Here is a 26,584-nt window from a genome sequence, read left to right as displayed (position 1 = left end):
ACATACAGCACCACATGACATACTCCAACCACCACCACTCACCATCACCACCACCACTCACCATCACCACCCACTCACCACCACCACCCATCACCACCACCACCCACTCACCATCACCACCACTCACCATCACTACTCACCATCACCACCACCCACCATCACCACCACCCACCATCACCACTCACCACCACCCACCATCACCACTCACCACCACCCACCATCACCACCACCCACCATCACACCATCACCACCCACCATCAACCACCCACCATCACCACTCACCACCACCCACCATCACCACCCACCATCACCAACACCGCCCACCATCACCCACCACCACCACCCACCACCACCACCACCCACCACCACCACCACACTACAATAAACATCAAGTCACTTGACAGCCACCAACACCCGTGTATCATTACTCACAATGGAGGACCCAGGGACAATATAAACCCTGCCAGAGAAGGCCAGCAGGTCAAGCCCTCTGAGAGAGAGAGAGAGAGAGAGAGAGAGAGAGAGAGAGAGAGAGAGAGAGAGAGAGAGAGAGAGAGAGAGAGAGAGTCAGGAGGGGGGGTGGAGGTATCTCCTTTTCTCACAAACAATGTGTCTTTCTTCCGAACAAAAAAGCCAACTTTCACATCCCTCCGAGAACCGCCTTTATCTGTCGCCCACGACACACACACACACACACACACACACACACACACACACACACACAACGACGACCAGACGCGCGCGCTGTCAACGAGAAAGAGAGAGAGAGAGAGAGAGAGAGAGAGAGAGAGAGAGAGAGAGAGAGAGAGAGAGAGAGAGAGAGAGAGGCCTATGGCACGAGAGGGGAGAGAGAGAGAGAGAGAGAGAGAGAGAGAGAGAGAGAGAGAGAGAGAGAGAGAGAGAGAGAGAGAGGCCTATGGCACGAGAGGGGGGAGAGAGAGAGAGAGAGGAGGAGGGGATGTGCGAGTGGGTCACTGGAGTTGAAAGCGATCCTTAAGGATGCTGGTAGCCTGTTGTTAGCGGCACGTGATCCAGCAGCACCCGTGGGGGAGGCTGGGGGTCTGTGCTCAACCCCCGCCCCCAGGGGGAGGCCACGCGGGGAGGCGGCAGGCCGGCCGGCCGTGGAGAGTCCTACACCGTTGCTTTACTGGGGAGGGCAGTGATGGACAACGGACGTGGGGGAGACACGTCTGTACGCCAGTGGGTGGTTAAATGGGGTGATTACACTTCACTGTGGGGAGCTGATGATTGGTAGTTACAACCTAGGATGGACGGAGGGTTGTTAGCTCGGTTGGCTGAAGGCCAGGATACAAGACGGTGTATCGAGTGGTAAAGCAGTTATTTATAAAGGCTCTTGTAACGTCATATGAGAAGTTAAGATACGGTAGTTCAGCAGTTAACGCTCTTGGTAGTTAGCAGGGGTAGTGGTGGTTAGAATCACTTGGGTAGTTAGCACGTGCAGGAGTGGATCAGGACCAGCGCAATCATTAGAGGTAGCATTTGGGAAGGTATAGGTACATAGAACTAGTAACTACCTGATAGGCAAGCTGTCCTTGTTAATTTGTTAATGATGGTCTTAAGACTCACACTGGAGTAGTTAGTTAAGGTCCTTACGTAACAAGATGGGTATGTTGGTAAGGGTAGTTAAAGTCTACTATCTTGCAGTGAGCTAAACTGACCGAAGGTTAAAGGGGATGGTTCGTTAAACTAGCCTTGGGCCAAGTGACGGTGGTTAGCAAAGGTCTGCTAACACCCAAACCAGGTTGTTAGCAAGGGCGGCTGACGGCCTGGGGATGTGGTTAACAACCAACTGAGGGATGAGACGTAATCATCTAGGGTAATTCAGCCCCAACCCGGGGTAGTTGACGAGACTAGTTCAGAAGGGAAACAGCGGGTCTGCGATGGTCAGTGTGGGGGATTTACATCAACATTTTCCACTGTCCCAGGTCTGTGGTCTGCCCAGCTAGCGTTACCACACTGAGGATGTAAAACCTACCCAGCAACCATCTGTATTGAAGAACATGAACATGAAACAATTCCTAGCAGCCACGGTGTTTATATAGAACAGTACAAACTGTTTATATCGAAATGAACACATCAATAGACACTTAAAAAAACTCAAAGAAACATATGCGAAAACAAGAGACACAGAGTAACCGATCAGAAAATGTTAATAATGGTCACTTCATTAAATTATAAATGACGACTTTAGATCTTACCTGTGACAGGTGTTGGCGGGAGGGTGTGTGCGTAAAACCTTCAGGACCCGCGACAGCAAAGCTCAAAGGGAAACTATTCAAGTCATCACATCAACTGTACAAATATACAATAAGTCATCACTGCACTCTACGCATCAACCTCCTCCTCCTCCTCCACCTCCTCCTTGCATCGAGTTCAAAGGCCACTCGAGACTCTCCCAAGGATCGGATCTCCCGAAGACAACACAAATACACTTCTGATCCCAATGGCGTCAGTCCACTCACCTTAACACTCTCTATAAACACCTTATTTGCATACAGCTCTTGTTTGAACCTTGACAGCAACAACACTTTACAGTATCTATACAGAGGATGGACGCACGCGCGCGCGCAAACACACACGTTACACTTGGCCCAGACGTTAATCCTCCTTCTCTCTGTCTCTCCCAGAGCCGCTGCTCAACGCTGCTTTTAACAGTTTTTCACACAAACTTGGCCAGCAATTTCCACAGATCAAATCCTCGGGGTTGTGTCAGTGTGTGTGTGTCGAGTGTGGTCCGCGCGCGCGCCAGGACTCCTCACCATGAATGAGTACGTGTGTATGTGTGTGTGTGTGTGTGTGTGTGTGAGTGTGTGTGGGTCGCGCATCTTAATTACGAAAACATTCCCCGTCAAACGACACGGGCCGCGGGTTCCCCTTCTTCTCTGCGGCGTACCACAGGGGCTTTTGATGCTTGCTCGACCCATTGAGGGTCGATCACACGGGCGGCGGGGCACGGCTGGACGGGCTACCAGCGACGAATCTCCACATGTGCAAAGCAAACACAATCCAACACGTCCGACTCCGTCCGCGCGGTCGAACGTACTCGCGCCCATCGCCACGGATTCGAACGTGTGGTGACCGGGAGTCCCTCTTCGCCTGAACTTAACCCGCGAATTATCACCCCAAACGATCGATCAACGTTACGTCCGTCGTCATAAATGACTCGAGAACGATAACTCACTTACGATGGCATCAACACGTCACCACGAACGACTGGAGGAACTTATATTTAAATGGCGATGAAATTCCGACGTGGGCGCTGGGGCGATCGTGGATGCCCGCCTAACAAGCTTCTCTCTCTCTCTCTCTCTCTCTCTCTCTCTCTCTCTCTCTCTCTCTCTCTCTCTCTCTCTCTCTCTCTCTCTCTCTCGTGTCCGCGCCTCGGCCGGAACTAAACCCCACCCCCCTTCTCATTATCCCCCCCCCCGTGTGCGTCATCCCCATTATGACGACCGTGCCTTATAACGACCCATTACCTAGCGACCATTCAAGACATCTACCCCAGGTTGTTGCGTAGGTGTACGGGGTCGACACGGGAAATATCTACCCGGGTGGCGAGATGCGTTCGAGACTCTCCCATGAGTCAAGTCAATGCTATACGCATCTCGACGCCGTGAAGGGGGGGGCGGCTCTTTCATAAGGTCCAACCTGTCACGCTTAACACCATTATATCTAACCCTTAACGTCCCCCCTGTGTGGACTCTCCCCCCCCCCCACTCTCCCTCTTTAAGTGGCGGCCGATGAAGAGCACCGCTTGATGAACGATGGTTGGAGGTCGTTAGGAGCACAGCCCCGCGCGAATCCCGCCCATCTTGACCAGTCTCCCCTGGTCTATATTTGATCAGCTGTCGCCTGACCAACACCGGGCAACCCGCACCCACCACCGGCTCAGCTGGGACCCACTCTCAGCCGCGTTACTCAGCCGACACAAGATTAAAAAAGAAAGAAAAAAAAAGGGGCGTTTATTTTGGTATCAGAGAAGCCGATAAAGCGATCAGTTTGGGAGAACGCGTTATGAACTGGAGCTCCTGTGTTCCCAGGTATATCATTCATGCCTCGCCCTCCAGGCGTGGTCATACAACGACGACATATTTCTGAAATATTGGAGTGAAGAGAGAGAGAGAGAGAGAGAGAGAGAGAGAGAGAGAGAGAGAGAGAGAGAGAGAGAGAGAGAGAGAGAGAGAGAGGTCACTATCTCTGAAGTCGTGACAATGCCAGCTGTGCAGTCATGTACAAGAAAATACACACACACACACACACACACACACACACACACACACACACACACACATGTGCTTGACTGTGTGCGTATACGCGCGTGTGTACGTTTATAGTTCCAAATACATAAAGTCGTACATACCATGTAAACCGCCATAGAAAAATATATATTCACAAATCTCAAAACGTTAAAAAAATTACACTTAACACAAAGGAAGAGCTACAGAGACAATATCTTTGTACAACGAATGCGCCGGATTCGTATACGACGCACGACAGCGCATGCGCTAACTTTTCTCAACATTTCTACAACATATCTTTATTAAGAGTTGACCTTTTTTTTTAAGACTCTCTAAAAGTTCCTCAGCTGTAGAGATGATCAAATATTCATGAACGAGGGTCGCTTATCAGAGCACACTAATTGGTTCCACCGTCCTCAATGGCTTATCAATATATTTTTTTTCTCTTCGCAGTAGGCCTAGCGTGACGTTTTCTAGATAACCTAAAACGTCAGTGGAGAAAACGGAAGGGGAGCGCTTATCTTATAACTTATCGGAGCAAGTGAGCAGGTCACCGTCGGCTACGGTTTATCAACATGACTACTCTACACAGCAGGCCTCCCTAACCTTGTGTGACCCAAGCCTGTCATTCATAGAAAACGGAGGAACTAATTCTTATCTCCCAGGGCCTACGCAGACCATAATGGTCTACTTTACGTATCGTTAACCAGGTTATTTAGGGCCTTAGTGACGAGTGGGGCCAGGTTAAAACCCCAAGGGACATTCGAAGAGAATTAGAACACTGATATGTTGACAACCATCACCTTGCAACAGACAACCCACAATGCAACACAAGAAATTGGCTGAAATCTCGTTAATAGTATTGAACTGCTGCTCAACCTCTGTGATGTCTGGGGTGTATGGGATTTAATGGCTATCGAAACACATCTTCCCTCTAGCTGTTCAATCCCCCCCCCTCTCTCTCTCTCTCTCTCTCTCTCTCTCTCTCTCTCGTCATCCTGTCACGTCTGGACCTTGCCCCCCAACCCCCCCCCCTACCACCGCATCACGTCACAGTGTCATGAAAACACCGTAAGAGCATCACAGGCGTAACCGCTTTGACCACCTCTGTGACCACAATCTTCACAACCAATATCTCTTTTTCTTTTAAAGTTATTTCAGTATAAGTTTACCCTGAACACAACCAGTTGTGATTTCCTATCACAATAAGAAACTAAATACATATCTTACATTGAAATCTTACGATTAGTTTACATACAGATCAACTGTTTGCCCATTATGGATGTGTATGTTTACGATGGTACAAGAAAGGTCTGTGGATAAGAATTCTAAAAGAATTTCTCAAACGTGAATATGAGAACAAGAACGCGACTGTCTTAAGTCGTAATCACTTCAGTAACAACGAGGAATGTCCAGTACAATTGTATAAAGCAATTTAGTAATTATAAAGTCATAATAACCACAACATGCCAAGTGTTAAACGTTGTTTAATCTCCCTGCAAGTGTGGGACCCCCCCCCTCACCCTAACACAACAGTGGGGCCCATGACTAACATAGCAACAAGGTCCAGCCTGGCGGCTATGCGAGCGTCTCGGCAAACATCAGCGCGGCTGTGTTGACCGCTGTGTTTAACGCGACTCCCATGATGTTTACTGCCAACACACATACCTAACAAGGAAGGCCTGAGGGTCGAGGGCTCCGGTCAGCATCATGACTTCGAGTGTCTGCAGGCCACCGGGAAGGGCCATCGATGATGTAATTAACCGCTAATAATTAACTGTGTCTAATTATACATACCTCTACTGTACGGGGACGTGTGTGTGTGTGTGTGTGTGTGTGTGTGTGTGTGTGTGTGTGTGTGTGTGTGTGTGTGTATAAGTGTGTGTTTAAACGACAAATCTTATGAATAATACTATTTTTTTTTCTTTTTTGCATAACTTGGAGACACCGAGTCGACCACACACCATGCGTGATAGGCAGCACATGGTGTGTCAGGAAGACACACACACACACTATAAGACCACACACACACACACACACACACACACACACACACACTGTGGCAGTACGGGGAGAGTGTGGGGAGGGGGGAGAGGGGTGTTGTTACGACCACCCCGACGCGACGGTAATTAGCTAAGTGTACGGTGAGGGGTCTGGAGATGACCGTGTGACCTGTACAGTGTGACCAGGAGGTCAGACGAAGATGACCCCCTTTGGTCATGACGCTAAGACCCTTGGCTATCATCACTATTATTATCATTATCATCATTATTATCATTATCATTATTAATATTATTATTATTATTACTATCATTATTATTATTATCATCATTATTATTATCATTATTATTACTATTATTATTATCATTATTATCATTATTATCATCATCATTACTACTATTATTATTATGATAAACATCATCATACAACCCACATACCCCTAGGGCTACTACAATCCTGAAGCTGCGCTACAATCTGAGGCAGGGAAATGATGGACTCACTGGGAGCGAGAAATTCCTCGAAAGGGTCTGTACTGCTATCTGTCAGCTGACGATATATGCTGATTCATGTGAGAAACTGCAGAAGCTGGTGACTGAGTTTGGTAAAGTGTGTGGAAGAAGAAAGTTGAGAGTAAATGTGAATAAGAGCAAGGTTATTAGGTACAGTAGGGTTGAGGGTCAAGTCAATTGGGAGGTGAGTTTGAATGGAGAAAAACTGGAGGAAGTGAAGTGTTTTAGATATCTGGGAGTGGATCTGTCAGCGGATGGAACCATGGAAGCGGAAGTGGATCATAGGGTGGGGGAGGGGGCGAAAATTTTGGGAGCCTTGAAAAATGTGTGGAAGTCGAGAACATTATCTCGGAAAGCAAAATGGGTATGTTTGAGGGAATAGTGGTTCCAACAATGTTGTATGGTTGCGAGGCGTGGGCTATGGATAGAGATGTGCGCAGGAGGATGGATGTGCTGGAAATGAGATGTTTGAGGACAATGTGTGGTGTGAGGTGGTTTGATCGAGTAAGTAACGTAAGGGTAAGAGAGATGTGTGGAAATAAAAAGAGCGTGGTTGAGAGAGCAGAAGAGGGTGTTTTGAAATGGTTTGGGCACATGGAGAGAATGAGTGAGGAGAGATTGACCAAGAGGATATATGTGTCGGAGGTGGAGGGAACGAGGAGAAGAGGGAGACCAAATTGGAGGTGGAAAGATGGAGTGAAAAAGATTTTGTGTGATCGGGGCCTGAACATGCAGGAGGGTGAAAGGAGGGCAAGAAATAGAGTGAATTGGAGTCATGTGGTATACAGGGGTTGACGTGCTGTCAGTGGATTGAAGCAAGGCATGTGAAGCGTCTGGGGTAAACCATGGAAAGCTGTGTAGGTATGTATATTTGCGTGTGTGGACGTGTGTATGTACATGTGTATGGGGGGGGGGGGGGGGGTTGGGCCATTTCTTTCGTCTGTTTCCTTGCGCTACCTCGCAAACGCGGGAGACAGCGACAAAGTATAAAAAAAAAAAAAAAAAAAAAAAATATATATATATATATATATATATATATATATATATATATATATATATATATATATATACATATATATATATATATATATATATATATATATATATATATATATATATATATATATATTATCCCTGGGGATAGGGGAGAAAGAATACTTCCCACGTATTCCCTGCGTGTCGTAGAAGGCGACTAAAAGGGAAGGGAGCGAGAGGCTGGAAATCCTCCCCTCTCTTTTTTTTTTTTTTTTTTGATTTTCCAAAAGAAGGAACAGAGAAGGGGGCCAGGTGAGAGTATTCCATCAAAGGCCCAGTCCTCTGTTCTTAACGCTACCTCGCTATCGCGGGAAATGGCGAATAGTATAAAAATATATATATATATATATATATATATATATATATATATATATATATATATATATATATATATATACATATATATATATATATATATATATATATATATATACACACACACACATATAACAGTAAAAGTCCCTCCCCGTACAATGCAAACAGGTAATTATAATAAAAGTACGTACACAAACACACACACAAAGTCTAAGATAAACAAGGACTGGGATATTTACCGAGACACAAGTACATTAATCAACTTTCTGACTGTGTCTTAAGAGTTGCCTATTCACAGAATTTCCTGCCCAACAAGAGAGCCCGCCAGCCCCAGCCACTCAAGGTCTTCACCCCAGTCACTCCCTATACACCACGTGCGCACTTGACTAAGTCTTACACATACGAGGTTAGAATTTCAGGGAATTGCCCACAATTAGGCGAACATTCTCACATAAAAATTGATCAAAGAACAGAAAAAAATTGAAAATTAAATTTCAAGTAAAAAGTGATGATTTCCCGCATATTCAGTAGTACCTTATCTATCTCTGTAAATATGATGTCTAATAAACCCATACAATAGATCTAATCACAATATCAAGTTATCATAGAGAAATGAGGAATATTATATATTCTTAAAGTGTCTCCTTATATTACCACCGTTTTCTTTCATAGTTTCAGCTCCCGTTCTCCCTGGATCCCCAATTTAGTAGGTATGACTAACGTACATCACCAAGTCTCATTGCAGGAAATAATTTCTGAACTTAATGCAAGGAGCGAAGCTACGGCAGAGATTTGATTGAGGAAATGAAATGGCAAGAAGATGTTGGTTATAATTATGTATCATACTTTGTGATGTCGAAGGCTCCAGTCATAGACAAAACTCCTTAAGAAACCATATATGAAACATACAAGAGTTCCAAAGAGATAGGAAAGTAAGGAAACAAGACGTAGGGTTTAATAACAATACCTTATAAAAGATATTGGATGGTACAAAGAGCCCCAAAGCTTAACGGTGAAGGAAAAACACTTCTAACTTTCAAGGTGCTTAATCTAATCCAATTCATCTGAACCTTTAAAGGAATTTCGAAGTTAGAGTTTAGCCTGATCAACAGTACACGACCATCAGCTGTGTGGTTCACGTCGTCACATCTGTAACAAGCGGTGGTGGTAAGAGAGAAACAACACTTCCTTACTCGACTTTAAACATATTATTTTGATATTTACTTTTGATTCAAGTACATTTCTGGAGAATATATATATATATATATATATATATATATACGATCACTTAGATACATTATCCCGGACCTTTGGTAACTTACTGGTGGTACGCAATGTGGAAGTTGGTTCTCATGTTGACAACAGCTTCGTCAAGGCCTGGTCAACCACCTTCCCTTTCAACAACAACAACAACAACAACAGGTAACCAATCCTCTGGGGAAGAAAATGCACTTGACTAAGAGGCCAAATTCAAACTATTTGAGTAAAAGTATGACCCAGAATAATCTACTGAAGTAAAGTAAGAAAGTACTGCTACTTCGTCAATCAACTCCACTGCGGGTTCCCAGATACCAAGACGATATCAGTCAGCAGATACCAGACGCAAAGGGAAGGACCACTCACTCCCTCAGTTCCACAGTAATCAAGAAAGACAGCACTGAAGGATCATACAAATTACCAGGCTCACCAAATACAAATTACCTCACCAACTCATATCTACAACCAGGAGGGGAAAAACAAGATGGTAGGGACCTTTAGAAGAACGTAAAATCTACCTTCCCTACAGGGAATATGGCAACCCCGTATCTTCCTCAAGTACTTTCCACTTCTTCGAAGCTATTCTCACCACATTCCTGTCCCGCTCTTTCACAACACGTCCCCTCATCTTCGTCCTTTATATATACATGGGGACTACCTCCTCTGTGACCTGTTCTCCCTCATTATATTCATATTTACAACTCGTATCCCCCTCCTGCCTCTCCAAGGAGGCGCCAAGACTCCTCATTTCACTCCACTACCCAGCCTTAGCGTCCACTTACACCCCCAGTACCGTCCTCCACCAAGCCCAGCCCTCCACCCGCCACCACCACCTCCACACAATCCACCCACCACCGCGCCAGTCCTGTAGACCTCAACTTGGTGAAGTCCTTCAGTTTACCCTCCACATTAACTCTCAGCGGTGCCCTTGGGGCGAGGGGCCGTCCGGGCACTGTTCCCACTGCAGTAAGTCAAATCAGGCTGAGACCACGGTGTCATTAGCGCAACCACATAGGTACACGGCCAACCAAGCCCTCACCAGCCAAGATCCTCCGCCCGTTCTACTGTATCTAAATCCCCGGGTTCATCCTTCCGTAGGTTCCCTCCTCTCTGTACCACTTAGATTTATCATTCTCTTCGTTCGAGTACGGTCGGAAATAATCTTAACCACTAGACGTACGGGGGTTAATAACAAACGCCATTACGTTTCCCATCTCGGCGAGGGACCGCTTCGTTCCTATGGATCCTTGTCCATCACTTTGCATTCCCCAGTCCTCGTTCATCCCCTCCTTACTCTCCTCCATTTCTCTAAGCCCTTCACCGTGCCATTCCCGTGCCTCCTTCTGAGGCTGAATTCAAGTACACTGAAAATTAAGGTCTCCCCTTAAGTGAGGGCAACTGTATCCACCATTCCGTTCCGTTTCTAAGAGGGGCCCGGTGCAGCCTTATGTAATTACCCTCTTGAGGGAGAATTTCCACTTGAAACTCAGGCCAGAAGTGAACCACGGGACTGTACACAAAGATAAGCCTAATTCATTAAGAAGGGAAGCGTTCATTCACACATCTGGAGGGCCTATTGAAGGGTAACCCTCCCAGTGTGTCATGCTACGGTCCTTGAACACGACGGTACGATCCTTGAACACGACGGTACGATCCTTGAACACAACGGTACGATCCTTGAACACGACGGTACGATCCTTGAACACGACGGTACGATCCTTGGGCGCCACGGTACGACTCTTAGGTCTGAAGACCGAGCGGGAGTGGAAGGTTACTGTACCTGGTGACAACCCCAGAGGCTCTGACACCAGCCACATAAGGATTTTGTGATAACATTAGAAGACCTAACACCACCAATGGTTCTGACACCACCGGAGGTCCTGACACCACTAATGGTTTTGACACCACCATAGGTCCTGACACCACCAATGGTCCTGACACCACCAGAGGTCCTGACACCGGACAGGGGGATCACACTCCAACCCCTAACAAGAAACAGCTCCAGTGGGTAACCCACACCCAACAGAACAAACGATCCTCTGACAACACCGCTCACCCCCCCCCCCCCACCACCCTACCCCTCCCCCCATCCCTCAAATTCCTCCTACCCCCCCAGCCAAGATCCCTTCCCCTCCCCTTTACCCCTCCACACTCCACCAATACCCATTTCTCCCCATTACCCTCCCCCCTCAGCCTTTACCTCCCCCTCCGACTAACCCACTTTCCTCCCCACCTCCTACTGATTCTCCTGGTCCCAGTTTCCCCCATCGCCCGACTCTCCCCAGTTCTCTAACCTTCCCAGCAGCGGGGAGGCCAGGCACACACCCCAGCCTAGTGACACAGGTCAGACAAGGACAGCCATCCTCCAACACACCCCTCATCCAGCCTATATACCAGTGTATATATATACCAGTGTATATATATATATATATATATATATATATATATATATATATATATATATATATATATAACAGCTTAACCGCAAACCCGCACCTAATTGCCTTGTTGGTTGAGCCTCTGTGATTACACCGCCGGGACTTAAGAAACGGTCACGTTATTTGTATAATGATGTATATGTATGACTTACACACACACACACACACACACACACACATGGATCTGTTCACAGTATTGATATACTGATTTTTTTTTCTATTCTTTTTTTTTCAATTTGACCCAAACTAACAAATAATTCCTCATTTGTCCAACACGCGGCGGACACTCCGTCTCTTAGAGATGTCGAAACACGGGATCGATCCTCAGCAGCGGGTGTAAAGTACCTACCAAATCAGCAAGACTGAACCACGAGAGCGAGAAGACGACGAGGAGACCACACAGCTAACACATCCAGAGTCGATGAAGGTTTCTGCCTCCTCTGCTTCTTCCCTTCCTCCTCCAGTCTCGAGCCTTCACCTGTGTATCGTCCCGGGCCTCGCTGGCCTCAGGGAGGATCCTCCCCTCCACGACTGTGGGATTCGACCTTCTGAAACTAGTGACGACAGTGAAGCACCAATATCCTACACCACCGCGTATACTCGCATTCCCAGCTGTGCATACAGGGAGGGCAAGACCTCTGGTGACCTCGGGTGAGACCATCTGTGTCTCTATCAAGTACGTGTCATAAATCTTACATATCTCGTTCTACACACACACACACACACACACACACACACACACACACACACACACACACGACACTAAGGTACAATCCACCTCAAGATGGAGACACTACTGCTCGTTAGGCCGTAGTCTCTTAAGCACGACGGTGCGACCCATGAACACGACGGTACGACCCTTACCTACGATGGTACGACTCTAGCATTACCCCTGGGTATGATGTCCTGGCCCTTGAGCTGACCCGTAACAGTTCAGTCAAGGGTCGAACACATGGATCGTGCCGTTAGGCTCAACGATCGTACCGTCGTACTCAACGAAGGTACTGTGTGCTTGATCGCACCATCGCGCTCACCGATCGTACCGTCGTGTTCTACGACCGTACCATCGTGCTTAACGTTCGTACCACTGTACTTAACGTTCGCACCATCGCGCTCAACGACCGTAAAGTCGTGTTAAACGAATTACTCTACAGAGTTCCCTAAGCGCAACATCATCATTACAGTCTGCAACATCTGCATCCGATCGTGTTGCTAAACGCCTTTTCTCACGAGTTCTCTTCAATACAGCGAAAAGTAATTTCGCGGCCACCGAACATGTACTTACAACCCTCACCCGACGCCATACCCTGTGTTTGAGATCGCTGATAACCGCGGCAGGAGAGGCAACTTTAACTGAGCACTGTTTACCCATCCTGTGGGGCGGCGGCGCAACTGAGAGTGTATACAGAGTACACAGAAGGGGTCCAGCTGGGGACTAGGGGGGCCCCCTCGATGACTGTGTTACATTACAAGTGGCACAGTAAGAGAAATGTGTACAAGCACTGGCCATCTATACGAGCGAGTGGTCCAACACGCGAAGTGGCTCTTTGGGTACAAGGGAGAACTTACGCAGTGAAGCAGGTGAGCTCCAGCTGTGAGCTTCCAAATACTTGGTCATCACGAAGGAAACAGTTTTAAAACCCACCACCCTTATCCTGAAAGTTTATTTCTCCCCCGAATTTAAGATTGATATACTGGCAGAGCAATATCGATACACAGTGAGTACGGCGTTAAATCACTGTTGCAGTGTCCATGGAGCGTATTTTACGCCATAACCATGTCTGGAGGACAGACCTTTTTTGAGTAAGGCCTTTTGCGCACCCACCTCACCCCGTGTTCAATGATCACTCAAGCGTAATCACTATAAATATGGTGGGAGCCCACTATGACCCATGCTGGTGGTGTGGGTTAGAGTGGTACAGTAATGTATGTGTGTGGGGCAGTGATGTGCTGAGTGGTATAGTGGTACGTAGGGCAGTGATGTGCTGAGTGGTATAGTGGTGTGTGTGTGTGTGTGGGGGGGGGGGGGGGGGCGGTGATGTGTGGAGAACCCTTGGCCGCCCTCCGCCAGAACTTCATTAAGATAACACACATTACCATGCACACTACCCCCCTACCCCATCCCCTCCCTCCCTCCCTCTGCCTCACCCAACGTCGGTTTACCCCCCCCCCCCCCCCCCAGGACTCTCCTACCCAGTCCAAAACCACCCCAGACACACCTCTCTATCCCTCCGACTCTAACCCACATACACACACAATGCTCTCTCTCTCTCTCTCTCTCTCTGGGTGGGTCTTCAGTGCACCTCGCTTGTCCCTGAGCGTGGGTACCCCTGTGTGGTACCCCTGTGCGACAAGGCACCAACGTCTGGTACTCCTGTTGTTTCCCTGAGGTACGTGTTATGCCCCAGTCCCTCACATGGTGCCTCCTGTGCGGGACGCCGGTATGGTACAGGCTGTCACGTTACCCCACTCTTATTACAACCAAGCCGCTTGTTGCTCAAGCTCACCAGTGACAACCACCATCGTAGCTCTCAATCTACCCCATCTACTACTCTACTTTGCTGCCAGTAGACAACGTTAAACCCCCCCCCCCACCTGCTGGAACCTCACTGGCCCACGGCGCCACACGCGCCCTGCCGGATCTCGTCCTCCTGCTAGGCTTCTGTGTACAAGTGACCTGCGTGGGGCAATAGTGACCTTTACCCCCCATCACACTAGAGGCCATAGTCTGTCGGAGTAACCATTCTCCCTGTTCCTTACGGCCGCCTGGAGCCCATCACGTCTATTAGGTCTGGCAAAGGAGGCCTCTGGTGGTGGGTCAGGGTCTTTGGGTAAGATCAGGGCTCTGGTGGTGCACGGGCCACATCACCATCGTCCCACAAACTGCGTCACAACAATCATTTCCCGTGGTCATCTCTTCACTTGATGTCTTAAGTCAACCCCCGACGTCTGAATAAGTCATAATTTGACCCATAACGTCCCCGTAGGTCACACCCTCACAATCGTACCTTTGATGTCACAGCGGGGAAAGAAAAAAATATATATATATAATCAGTTAAGAAGCACCGCCACTCACCTCACACCGATGCAAACACCCGAGTGTAACACTCCATCGCCTTCAAGACGTAAACTTTCATCTCACCACACGTCATCAATAAATAACTATACAGGTACATCAACGGGTGATATTACCTCAGCCCCCGTACAGTTCCCACTCCCCTACAACACATCATGAACGGGTACAGCAACAGGTGACCTTACTTACCTCAGCCTTGCGAAGGTACAGCTCTATCTCCGAGTATGGGTCATGGGTCATGGTGGCGGAGGAGGCCGCCGTGCCTCCGTGGAGGCTTGACCTCTGGCCCAGGCTCCTTCTGGAGGCCATCCCGACCCTACGGGCGTGGCCCCTACGGCCAGATGTTATCTATAGGGCGTGGGCGTGCTTGCGTCGCTTCATGATGATGCCCGGGAGGCAAGGGTACCGACACAGCACCACGCCGTCGTCCCACACCCCTGAGCCAGACTCATCTGTAGCAGAGAAAAAGAGAAAAACATCTTGAGAATCTTGAGAAATCATGAAATCAAAACCACCACAGCCATACATCTACATCCTAACGTTACCACAACATGGACCTGATGCATCTACCACAACGCCTCACATGGTTCAATATATACATCATCCACAACACCAATTTCTCAGATGGTTCCCAACCACCAGCGGTGCGAGGCACGGTATATTACGTGGTGTTAGTTCTTACAAGTCCCGTTCGTAAGTAAAAAAATAAAGTTATATAAACATATCTTTATGTTATATGAACATATCTTTACGTTATATACACATCTTTATGTTATAGGAACATATCTTCGCGTTACATGAACATAACTTCATGTTACACAAACATATCTTCATGTCAACGAATGTTGGTGGCTATATCCTACACAATATTTCTCCGGGTCAACTCATACCACAAACGTATGCTTATTGTTCACAACATCTTACCGAGTCCAACATACATTACTGACGTACGAATGTATACACACAGCGGCACACCAAGGGAAGCTTGGCACCTCCGCGACGCACACCAACACACCCACAGTCCCAGATAACACGATACACATGATGAAGAATGACCAGACCATACCATCTCGCCACCACATGAATTAACGAGCCAGACCAATCAATCCCGGTCGTTCTGAGGTTCACCTGAGCTGCACAATAAACAAAAACAAAAGACTACAGCTTATCTGATAAACGGCCAAGATAAATGGGTCACCAAGCAGCTTTACTGAGTTGGACAGTAAACAATAGAGCTTATCTGAATGGTACGTTAAACGGGCCACCAGGCAGCTTACCTGGGCCAGACAATAAACGAGACTCCAGCTTATCTGACAACGGCAAGTCAAATGGGCCACCACGCGGCTTACCTGGGCTAGACAATAAACCAGATTGCAGCTTATCTGACAACGGTAAGTTAAACAGGTCCTCAACGTCTGGCGTTGTTAGCAGACACATGATAATATGAGGACCCACTACAGCGGCGCCCGAACCTCGAAAAACCCCACCAATTCCCTACACACAGCAACTCCCCCACCACCACAACCCCTACACACAGTAACTCCCCCACCACCACAACCCCTACACACAGTAACTCCCCCACCACAACGTAACTCCCATTTTTTCTAAACCCATACACAAAATGCCCACTACATCCTCTCGCCACACAAGTCCCCCTCCTCCCCAAGACATTTACCCTACACCAACACAACCACCCCATCCAGACAGTTCCCTATCAACCATTCCTAAACCCCACCCAGCGGTGTACCACCGTGCCTGACTCCATTCCAACACACCCTAACCTTTCCTTACTCAAGGCAATATCCCCTCCATCCCCCGAACTCAACAACAAAGCATGAATATCGAACACTGCTTTCGTTCCACACGTTGTCCAGCCAGCCAAAACAACACCCGTGGTGTCTCCTCCCTGCTCCTCCTCTCCCATATGCCCGATAAACATCTGATCCCTACAGCACATGGCTCTCCCTCACCCATCCCCTCCTCCTCCACCACGCGACCATCACTGGCCATACACGCCACCCCATGAAACTGCCGCATTCCGACCCATTTAGTCAAGGCCAGTTAGTCACAACGGACGCCATTCCAACAGTGGCTCTGGACCTCATCATCTCTACTGCACCTCACTGAACAGTATGATGTTGTTATTGTTGTTGTTGTTGATGTTATTGTTGTTGTAGAAAGCGGCCATAACACACGAGGCAGGTTATGGGATACGTAAGCATAAGGACGATCTTTCCAAACTCCCCCAAATATAAAACTTAGGAAAAAAATCGAACTTATTACAAGATCCTCTTAAAAATGATACAATTTACTTGGAAAACTTCCATACACACGTACAGATGAATCTAATTATGAAGGTAATTAATCACGTCTCAATACTGAAGTTTCAAGACTGAAGAACATTATCCTGGACACATTCATGAGAAACTGAAGTCAATATAGTCATATGATGGATTCCAGTGCAGATACACAATGAGACGTCCTATTAAACCTTCATCTTCAAGACTTCTCAAGAGTTAACTTTCCAGGCATCTGAACAGTTAACTTTCCAGATTCTAAGAGTAAAAACTTCTTGATTTCAGTTTACTTTCCTCTCCAAACCTCAAGAGAATTCTTTTCAGATCTTAACTGATTTATTAACCTTCCAGACACCAGAAGAGCTCGCCTTCCAGTTACTGACAAAGGGTAACTTTTCAGACGTTAACACAAGCAACTCTCCAGACTTTCATACACTTAACTTTCCAGGCCTTAACAAACCTTCCAGACCTGAGGGAAGTAGTTAGAGCAAACCTTCTACACTATAAGACAGTCAGTTTCCAGATCTCAATAAAACCAAACGTTCCAGGGCAGGACAGTCTCTGTATCCCTCTTCCTCGCATTAACCACGCGGGTCTCATCACTAAATACTTTACCCAAGATGAGAGTTACACTTCCCCAGTACCACATCAAAAATTCCTCGAACAGAAAACGTAAAAAGAGTGATCTTGTGCTTGCCTGTGGGCCGTACGACTGCCATCGTAACAGCGAGAGAACTTCGACAGCGAAGTGCTTGCCTGGAGCGGTGGAGGAGTGGACAGCAGACTTGAAGACCTAAGGTCACCGTGGGATGTAAGGGACTACAACCAAGGACTTGGCTGGACCATGCTGTCCACTTGAAGCTTAAGACACTTCCTTACACGCAAGGTTCCCTCTAGTGTTACAAAAACTGGGAAGTGGGTCTTGTGTCAGCTTCACATGACCTACACGTTAGAGAGAGCACTTCACTACAGCATCTTGACCTACATGTGATTCACATCAACGATGTAGGATCTGAATATGTGTACAACAACACGAAACATCAGCTGGGATTGTATATCAAAGGCTGTATCCACCACTACATCTTCCACAAACGTTTAATCATTGACGTCCAGACAACCTTGGTGGAGGCCAACAGTACACCATCAGGTTACCACCCTTGAAACACTACACGTCAACCACTTGCCGGCTAAATGACACACACATCTTCAACAACACTTAATTGGCTTCTCCCATAAACGACCAGGAGAGATGACAGATCAAATGAGAACACAAATAAAAAAAAAATGCACCATGTTTAACACCATACGTTGCCTAATGAGAACCTGTCACACATCAGGGATCTTAACAAAGGCCTCCCAAACATAACTTAGTGTCTGGAAAACAAGAGAAGAGATCCTTTAGGATACCGTGCAGACCTTAACCCATTACATTTCGCCAAGAAACCTCTCATCTATTCTAATTTAGGTTCGTAGGAGAACCTTCCCTCCTTCCTCGTTTCTGGCCATCGACCAGACCAACCTTGCCCTTCACTCTACCGTCAGGAGGGCACCCTCATCGTGTACAACCCCGACAGACGCCTTGGCCACCAGGGGTCCGATGGGGACCCTCATTTCATATCTAAATCTTCCATCATGTTCTCGCGGGACCTGCCTCTACTCTACCCTCAACAGGAGCTACCTCCTTTACATCGTCAACAGCACCCACCTCCTTTTCACCATCAACTGGACCCTTTCATGTCCCCAACAAGACCTGTGCAACATCTCTCAGCTGGGAAGCAGTAAATATGGTTAAATTCAACAGAGCGCAAAAATGTAATTCTTCTTGCTCTCTCATAATTTTTCATAACCCTGTTATCAAATTTCATAAACACTACAACTCCACACTTTCATAAACTTCCTAGAAACAACCGCATCCTCTAATTTCTCCTGGAAACCCTACAGAAGAAACGTCACAAAATCTGCGGCTTCTTCCCACACTTTCTGTGTCCAAACCAACCATACGAGCATTGACCGTTATGAAGAGTCGTGTGAAGAAACACCCAAGCAACATTGATCATTCTTTGTTATATATACATCTTTTCATTACTAATATACCCGTTTTATTTTGCCTTTCCACCCGACGTGGCCTGGACTGGGACAATACTCCAGTCCATATCATGTTGGTTACTATGTGAAGACAACAAAAATATTTACGTTTCCGATATGATCTGCGCTTCTCTTCTTCCTTTACCGTTCGCGACAAAATCCTCTCCCCTTGCATAGCCGTAACCCTTCCCTTTCCCTTCTCCTGCACGTCCTGGGGTTTGAACACATGTCCCCAAAACCTTTCAATCTACCCTCTTGTACCCAACACGTCCCTCCAACCCCCGTTTTCTTCAACCTCCTGGACTTACCACGACTGCCCCTACACCCCCATCGTCTCAAGAGATCGTCATATGTGACTCACCCCCCCCCCCCCCCAAAAAAAAAAAACAACCCTTCACAGCAACCAACCTCACCCGACACCTGGCGTCACTAACAAGCTAACCCACATCACCCCCTAGAGTTCCCCAGTCCCATACCAATGAGCTCACAGCACCAACCTTACAGACGTTGACGGAGATAACCCCTCGGGTGCGACAGGTCTGGCTAGAGTCGTGGGATGCTGGCCCAGACAGGCAGAGGCATCACTTGAACTCCCAAATTATACTAACAAATCATACTCGAGGATTATACACACGTAAATAATCACGAATATTATTTACCATAGTGAGCAGGAGAGATGGAACCATCTCTCCAACACAGTTTGATGCCTTACATTCCAAAGGGCGTGAGGGAGTACTGGAAAATGAGAACTGGGCAAAATTAAGATCATAACAAAAGTTATTAATACCTGCTCTGATTATACGTAAAGGAAGAGGAATAACAGATGTAATGTACAAAGTAAACAGAACGAGTAACTGACACAGGTGGGGTTCCCTAAGGCAGCTACCTTAACCCACTGTTGAGGCAAGAGGCTGGAGAGCGTTGCACAACCATCTGTGCACGTCATGCGCCACCTGTGTATGTAACACGCCATCTGTGCACGTCACACACCACCTGTGCACGTCACATGCTGTCTACGCATGCCACGCATCATCATCTATCGTCTCTCAAACCACCTGTCGTAGTCACATGCTACCTGTCTCGTTACATCACAAGTCACACACCACCTGTTGCGCCACACGCCACCTGTACACGCCAGATACCAGCTGTCGCGTCACACGCCAGGTGTGACCTGGTGAACACGACGGTTCGATCCTGAGGGACGACGGTGCGACCCCCTGGGTATGATGGCCCGACCTTTGACCTGAACCTTAAGGGTTAGGTCAAAGGTGCAGGACATCAGCTTAAGGGTCACAATCGCCACTTGTAATCATGACGCCATCAACCATCCCTGATCCCTCCACCCAGCCTCGTCCACTCCATCAATCTCAACTCTCCTTTTGTTCTCTCTCTCTCTCTCTCTCTCTCTCTCTCTCTCTCTCTCTCTCTCTCTCTCTCTCTCTCTCTCCAATCACAACCATAATTATCTTCTATTTTCTCTACTTTTTCTTCCTCATTTTCTTCTCTCCTCTTCTTCTCCCCTCCTCCTCCTCCTCTTCTTCTTCTCTTGCCTTTCGTTCCCTTTCTCTTCAACACGTACAACCACACGACCTCTTGCGTACCACAGCTGGAGCCAGAGGACTACCCACAACCACAACCAGGCGACGTCACAACCCGTGTCCCACCACAGGACGTACCACACGACCCCACCACACGTCTGCCACCGGCGCCGTCCGGCCACCAATATATAACTGCTTACACGAGAACCTTTCGTGTTCACTTCACCTTAATTAGCCTCATCATAATTAGAGATCACCTTAACGGTACCACGCTAATTGTGACCATTAACTTTTATCTTACAGTCTCTTATCTATAATCAATATTTATGAGTGCTACATAGCAATAGCCTTCATCTTTTAGTAATAAATTTCTTTTCACTACTATTATGTGATTCGTATTTGTCCACTTCAATAAAGGTCTGTAAGATGAAATATGGCCTGGCAGGACTTTGTGGAGTTAGTAAAGCAATCTTTACCAGCCGTTCTTACCTGTACCAGACAACAGCCCCACTCCTGCTGTTGGGGCAGTTCAAAAGCACTGCTCTTTAGGAGCCTTGTACATACTGTTCAGTCCATGTTCAGATTGTTCATGTGGTCGTGGAGTGCAAGCAGTGATCAAGTCATAGTGACCCAGCTTTTCCAAAAACCGTAAACGTCATTAGCCATGTCTAGTGGGTTGAAAGGAGTTAGAGACCCGATCAGGTGATAAACATTTGTACCTTAAAACCTTGGGTACGCGGGGTACGGCCTTTGAGGGCACGACGGTACGACCCTTGGGTATGACGGTACGACCTTTGAGGGCACGACGGTACGACCCTTGGGTATGACGGTACGTTCTTTGGCTATGAAGACCAGGGCTGAGGTCCGTAACTTACACTCCCCAACTATTCACCCATTTTAACACCGTATCCTCCCCCCTGTCCAGCCAATGGCGTCTTCTGCCCATAAAAAAGGAAACAAAATGAGGTGGCTGCTGGTGGTTTGTTTACCTGCCCCCATACACTCTACAACGCCATTACCCACGTCACGTGGACAATGGTGCACACCACCCCTACATTACCACTGCTATCGTGAGAACAATGGGGTCTCACCACGCCAATACAGCCACCACCTCGTGAACGATGGTTCAACACCAGGAGGCGCAGCATCGGTAAACCTACGATACGTCTATTTTCTGCCTTGCTGAAACCTCGTACAACCAACCCTTCCAAAACACAATGGAGGTCTCGCGAGCACCTATTGCCAGGGGTACAGTACGAGACCTACCTCGGCCCTGCAGGCCTAACGAGAGCGCCCTCACGAGGGATCGGTCTATTTCTTAAATTTTTTTTTTCCTGGTGACCTTCGTGTTATAAATTCCAAGGGCACGCGTGTGTCTCCACTCCAAGGCCATGAGGGAGAAGGTTCGGACGAGGAGGGGGGGACGGCATCGTCGTTTGCATATGAATGGTTCGATCGTTTCAGTCCCTGAAGGATGGCTTCGGTCAAGCGATCGCCCCACATTGAAATTGTTCGTTCGAGTCCCACCTTCACACACCTGACGGAGGGAGTGAGGACCAAACTTGTGTCAGGCTATGGCATCAGATAAGCCTTCATCCTCCCTGGAGGTGATCCTCCAGGATGATAATGCTCGAGGATGAGCGTGAGGGGAAGGTGGTTGAGAGGGTTCTCAGGGACTCGGTAAAGGGATTCGAACACCTTTTCACCTCATTTCACTTGAACCAGTCTGGTGGCCGGGGCGTCTGTCTCGAGCTCTCTGGGACACAGCAGTGTAATGCCAGCGCCACCTTTCACTCCGGCGTGGAGGGAGAGCAGCCCCATCACCCAACCCTACCCTACTCCTCCTCCTGCTGTTGTTGCTGCTGCTGCTGCTGCTGCTGTTACCACTACTGCTGCTGTGTCTGCTGAGGCTGTTCCCCTCCACCTGCAGCGACACTTACACAGCTGCTGCTGTTACTGCGGCCGTCAGTGCTGTTGCACTCCTCTCACATGACACATCTGCTACTGCTGCTGCTGCTGCACTTGCACCATGCAGCCGATATTGCCGTCCACAGCGTTTAGTTTCCCGATGCTGTCCCCACACCAAGACAAGGCAGACCACCCCCCATCTACCACGACATCTTAATGCCTACACGACAAAGAACATCACTCCTCATACCAAATAATAAAAGATATGTACACGACAACGTACAACCCCATCCTCTCTGCACCTCAGAACACGACGGGAAAAGTCCCAACTCCATCCTACATGCTAAGTCCATCCTATAGTCTACCCTCAAGCGGGAGATGAAGTGGTGATTCCAGCAAGCTCCTTAAGCGACGACGCTGTACGAGCGCTTTGAAAGGTACATCTCCGACTCCACCTTAAACGTCTTCGGGGTCAATAAACACACTGCATGGCTGAGTCTACGCCGGCCCCCTGGAGCACGTTGAGAGGGCAGCAGTGTTTGCCTGACCATGATGACCCACGGGGTCACGACGACGACGTACGTACACCGCTGGCAGTACTGTGGGACATCACCATGCAATGAACCCGTGTCGGTCATCAACCCTTAACCCTGGCGTCTGTATCATTCACCTGTTTATTCCTGCATCTTCCATACACGAGGCTGATGGTGGTAAGTCGATAAAGATACGAATCACCAGAGGAACAGCTCCGTTTCCCCTCAAAATCAAGAGTCCAGTGTAGCGGAGAGCACTCCCACTGCAACGCCCCTGAAGGCCTGACCCACCCCAACACCAACACTGGTGCAGCTACTACCTCCATACATCACACTAGCCGTCAACCTTCCCTCCCTCCGCCTCCATCACTCTTCTCCCTCGTTCTCCCTCGCCGTCCTTCCTTTCTTAACTCCCTCCCTTTACCTCACTCTCCCTCTCACTCACTCGTCGAACTCTCGCTCTACGTGGGTCCCCGAGTGAGGCAGCAGAGCCTGGCCTGCCTGTAGCAGGTGCTGGGTGTGTGTGTGTGTGTGTGTGTGTGTGTGCGTACCCCAGGACTCCACCCCTTTGGCGGTCGACCTCTGCCTCCAAGAAGGTAAAGACACCAGCCTACGACAACCTACCGCGCATATGCGTGCGCGCGCGCGCGCGCGCGCGTGTGTGTGTGTGTGTGTGTGTGTGTGTGTGTGTGTGTGTGTGTGAGGGTGTGGAGCGGTAAATCACATCTGCTTCGTTAAAATCTGAATGTGTTTTTCATGACCCTCTCAAGCACCTGTTCTGAAGACATACACGTCGACTGACGCCTCCTTCCCCTCCCCCTTGCCGGTGGCGTGGGTCCCTTTTGAAGGCATAGCGATACACTACCATCGCCAACTTGTACAGAGAGGAGGAAGGAGAAGTTTTTAAAAATCGCTGAGGGATATTCTCTGGGGCGCCTCGTAAAGCATGCAACACGCAGGTCCCCCGATTCATGAGATAGCTCAACCATCCTCTCTCTCTGTAAAGCTCGGTAAAGCTCAACGCGTTCAGCATTCACGTCTACTGCAAATCCAAAAGGGGAATGAGATGTAAAGAGTAAAGCAAGGAGAAGACAACGGATGGAGGGGGATAAGAATGAGAAAGAGAACGTGGAGAAATGTACAAAGGAGGAAGAGGAGATACTCAAACATGAGGAGGATCAGTAGGGCATGAGGCACAGGGACACACTGAGGAATGAATGACGTGCATCGACGTGACCAGGTGTAGTGTCGTGGTGGTTGTAGTGGTGAGGAGAGTGGTGGTTGTAGTGGTAAAGAGAGTGGTGGTTGTATCAAGGACCACGCACACCACGGCCACCAGGACCATGATGGTCCGTAGCACCACGCACGCCATGGCCACCAGGACCATGATGGTCCGTAGCACCACGCACGCCATGGCCACCAGGACCATGATGGTCCGTAGCACCACGCACGCCATGGCCACCAGGACCATGATGGTCCGTAGCACCACGCACACCATGGCCACCAGGACCATGATGGTCCGTAGCACCACGCACACCATGGCCGCCAGGACCATGATGGTCCGTAGCACCGCAGATGCAACAGAGGCAAACCCCCCCCCCACACACACACACACAGTCTGGGGGACTTGACGAGCGGCTGGTGCCTTTCTCCACAACCTGCCCACGATATGTAAATGAACTTTAAAGTCGAGCTGTAAATTACTCCCGAACCCGCTGGTAGGGTAAAGTACCCGGAGGGAGGAATATTGACAGACAACAGCTGGTATTTTTACAGATGTTTTCAACCATTCGTCTGGTCCCACGAACACAAGACACCTAAAGACAGACTCCTCCACTTTTGTGTCACCATGTGGTACTGGTGCCTCCCTCGTCGCCACAAGCCTCGGTGCGTTCCGCCAGCCACCATCACACTACCCAGACAACCCAGAATGACAGGATGTGAGGAGACAAACGTTCTGAGATAACGTTTATTTTTCTTCGCTGCTCCATCTAACGTTCTCTGACGCCAACACTCGCTCCCACAACACATCCTCTCGCCTGCCCAGGAACACGTGGCTGATTTCTCTGTTCCTGTGACGTGTTTCGGTGTGTGAATGGCCTCCACGTCTACTCGTCCACCAGTCTATCGAAGAATCAATCTATCTGAACGTTTATCCATCGTCTCATGTACTAGTGCAAAACCCATTCTGGTTGAAACTCCTGTTCACAGTAAACTAGATTGTATGTATACATATTTCTACTACATACATACATAACACTTCATGCGTGTTATATACATGTAATCATCCATCTGTATACATATGTGTAGCCTATGGTACACAGGTGCCCTGCCGTCAGTCAACACAACACGGAGCCAGCTACCTCAAGATCGCCGGTCTCATCCCTCATAAATGAGGCACTTCATCACCCTAGCGAGTCCCTCATAAATAAGGCACTTCATCACCCTAGCGAGTCCCTCATAATTGAGGCAGTTCATCACCCTAGTGAGTCCCTCATAAATGAGGCAGTTCATCCCCCTAGTGAGTCCCTCATAAATGAGGCAGTTCATCACCCTAGCGAGTCCCTCATAAATGAGGCAGTTCATCCCCCTAGTGAGTCCCTTTGACCAGGTAAGCAGGCAAGTCACTACTGCTTCCTTCGTTATCAGCGACGCGCCATTCCTGCTCAGCGGGTGAGCCTGACGGGGGCGCGTCTATTACCGCCCTGTGCGGTAGCTGGACACCCTCACCACTACACGCCCTTTTCCCTTTCAAGCTGCAAGTCCGCCTGATGGAAGGATAGGCTTGTCTACCGCTCCTTTTACTCCTCCTGCTGAGCGGGTAATCACTTCGTTAAATGGGCTGAGCCTGCCTCCCCCCTCCCTTTTCCCCGTTAAGTAAGCAAGCCGCTCCCCTCCCCCTCGTTAAGCAAGGTAGCTCCCCCATACCAAAGACATGGTTCCCCCTTTAATCACCAGTACATGGACGATCTTCGGATCACACACACACACACACACAGGAGGAGTCTCCGTTAAGACTACTGGCCCCCCTTCATTAAACTCCCCCGTTATACAGGTACCCCTTTTCGCCAACGAGGTGTAACCTTCCCTTTACGAGACTCTCACCTCCCTGCTTAGCAGTTCCCCTTACCGAAGGGAACATGCGATGAGTTTCAACAAACAACAAATGTCTACGGATGTAGTAAACATAATAACTAAATATCTATAAAGTCTATGTAAGCCTACAGGCCAAAAATCTTGTATATAAACCTATCTACAGAAACCTCAACTGTGAGGACCTGATTCGTTATACTTAAGTATCATTCATACACTGGAGGGAAGGTATTGTACATA

The 26,584-nt window shown here is 48.3% G+C and overlaps 1 protein-coding gene across 4 annotated transcripts in view; it reads right to left on the bottom strand.

Moving 5' to 3' along the window:
* The window catches only part of LOC139757629 (uncharacterized), a 529,494-nt gene that overhangs the window by 382,529 nt on the left and 120,381 nt on the right, over positions 1-26,584 (bottom strand). For all 4 annotated transcript variants that reach the window (XM_071678288.1, XM_071678290.1, XM_071678292.1 and 1 more), the window contains exon 3: positions 15,080-15,342. In XM_071678288.1, the coding sequence (XP_071534389.1) occupies positions 15,080-15,199 (120 nt within the window). In that variant the 5' untranslated portion in view covers positions 15,200-15,342. The remainder of the gene's footprint in view (positions 1-15,079; positions 15,343-26,584) is intronic.

Source organism: Panulirus ornatus, chromosome 27 (genome assembly GCF_036320965.1).
Source record: "Panulirus ornatus isolate Po-2019 chromosome 27, ASM3632096v1, whole genome shotgun sequence".
Taxonomy (NCBI): domain Eukaryota; kingdom Metazoa; phylum Arthropoda; class Malacostraca; order Decapoda; family Palinuridae; genus Panulirus; species Panulirus ornatus.
Note: the sequence above shows the minus strand (reverse complement) of the source record. Positions and strands in the feature narration are given on the sequence as shown.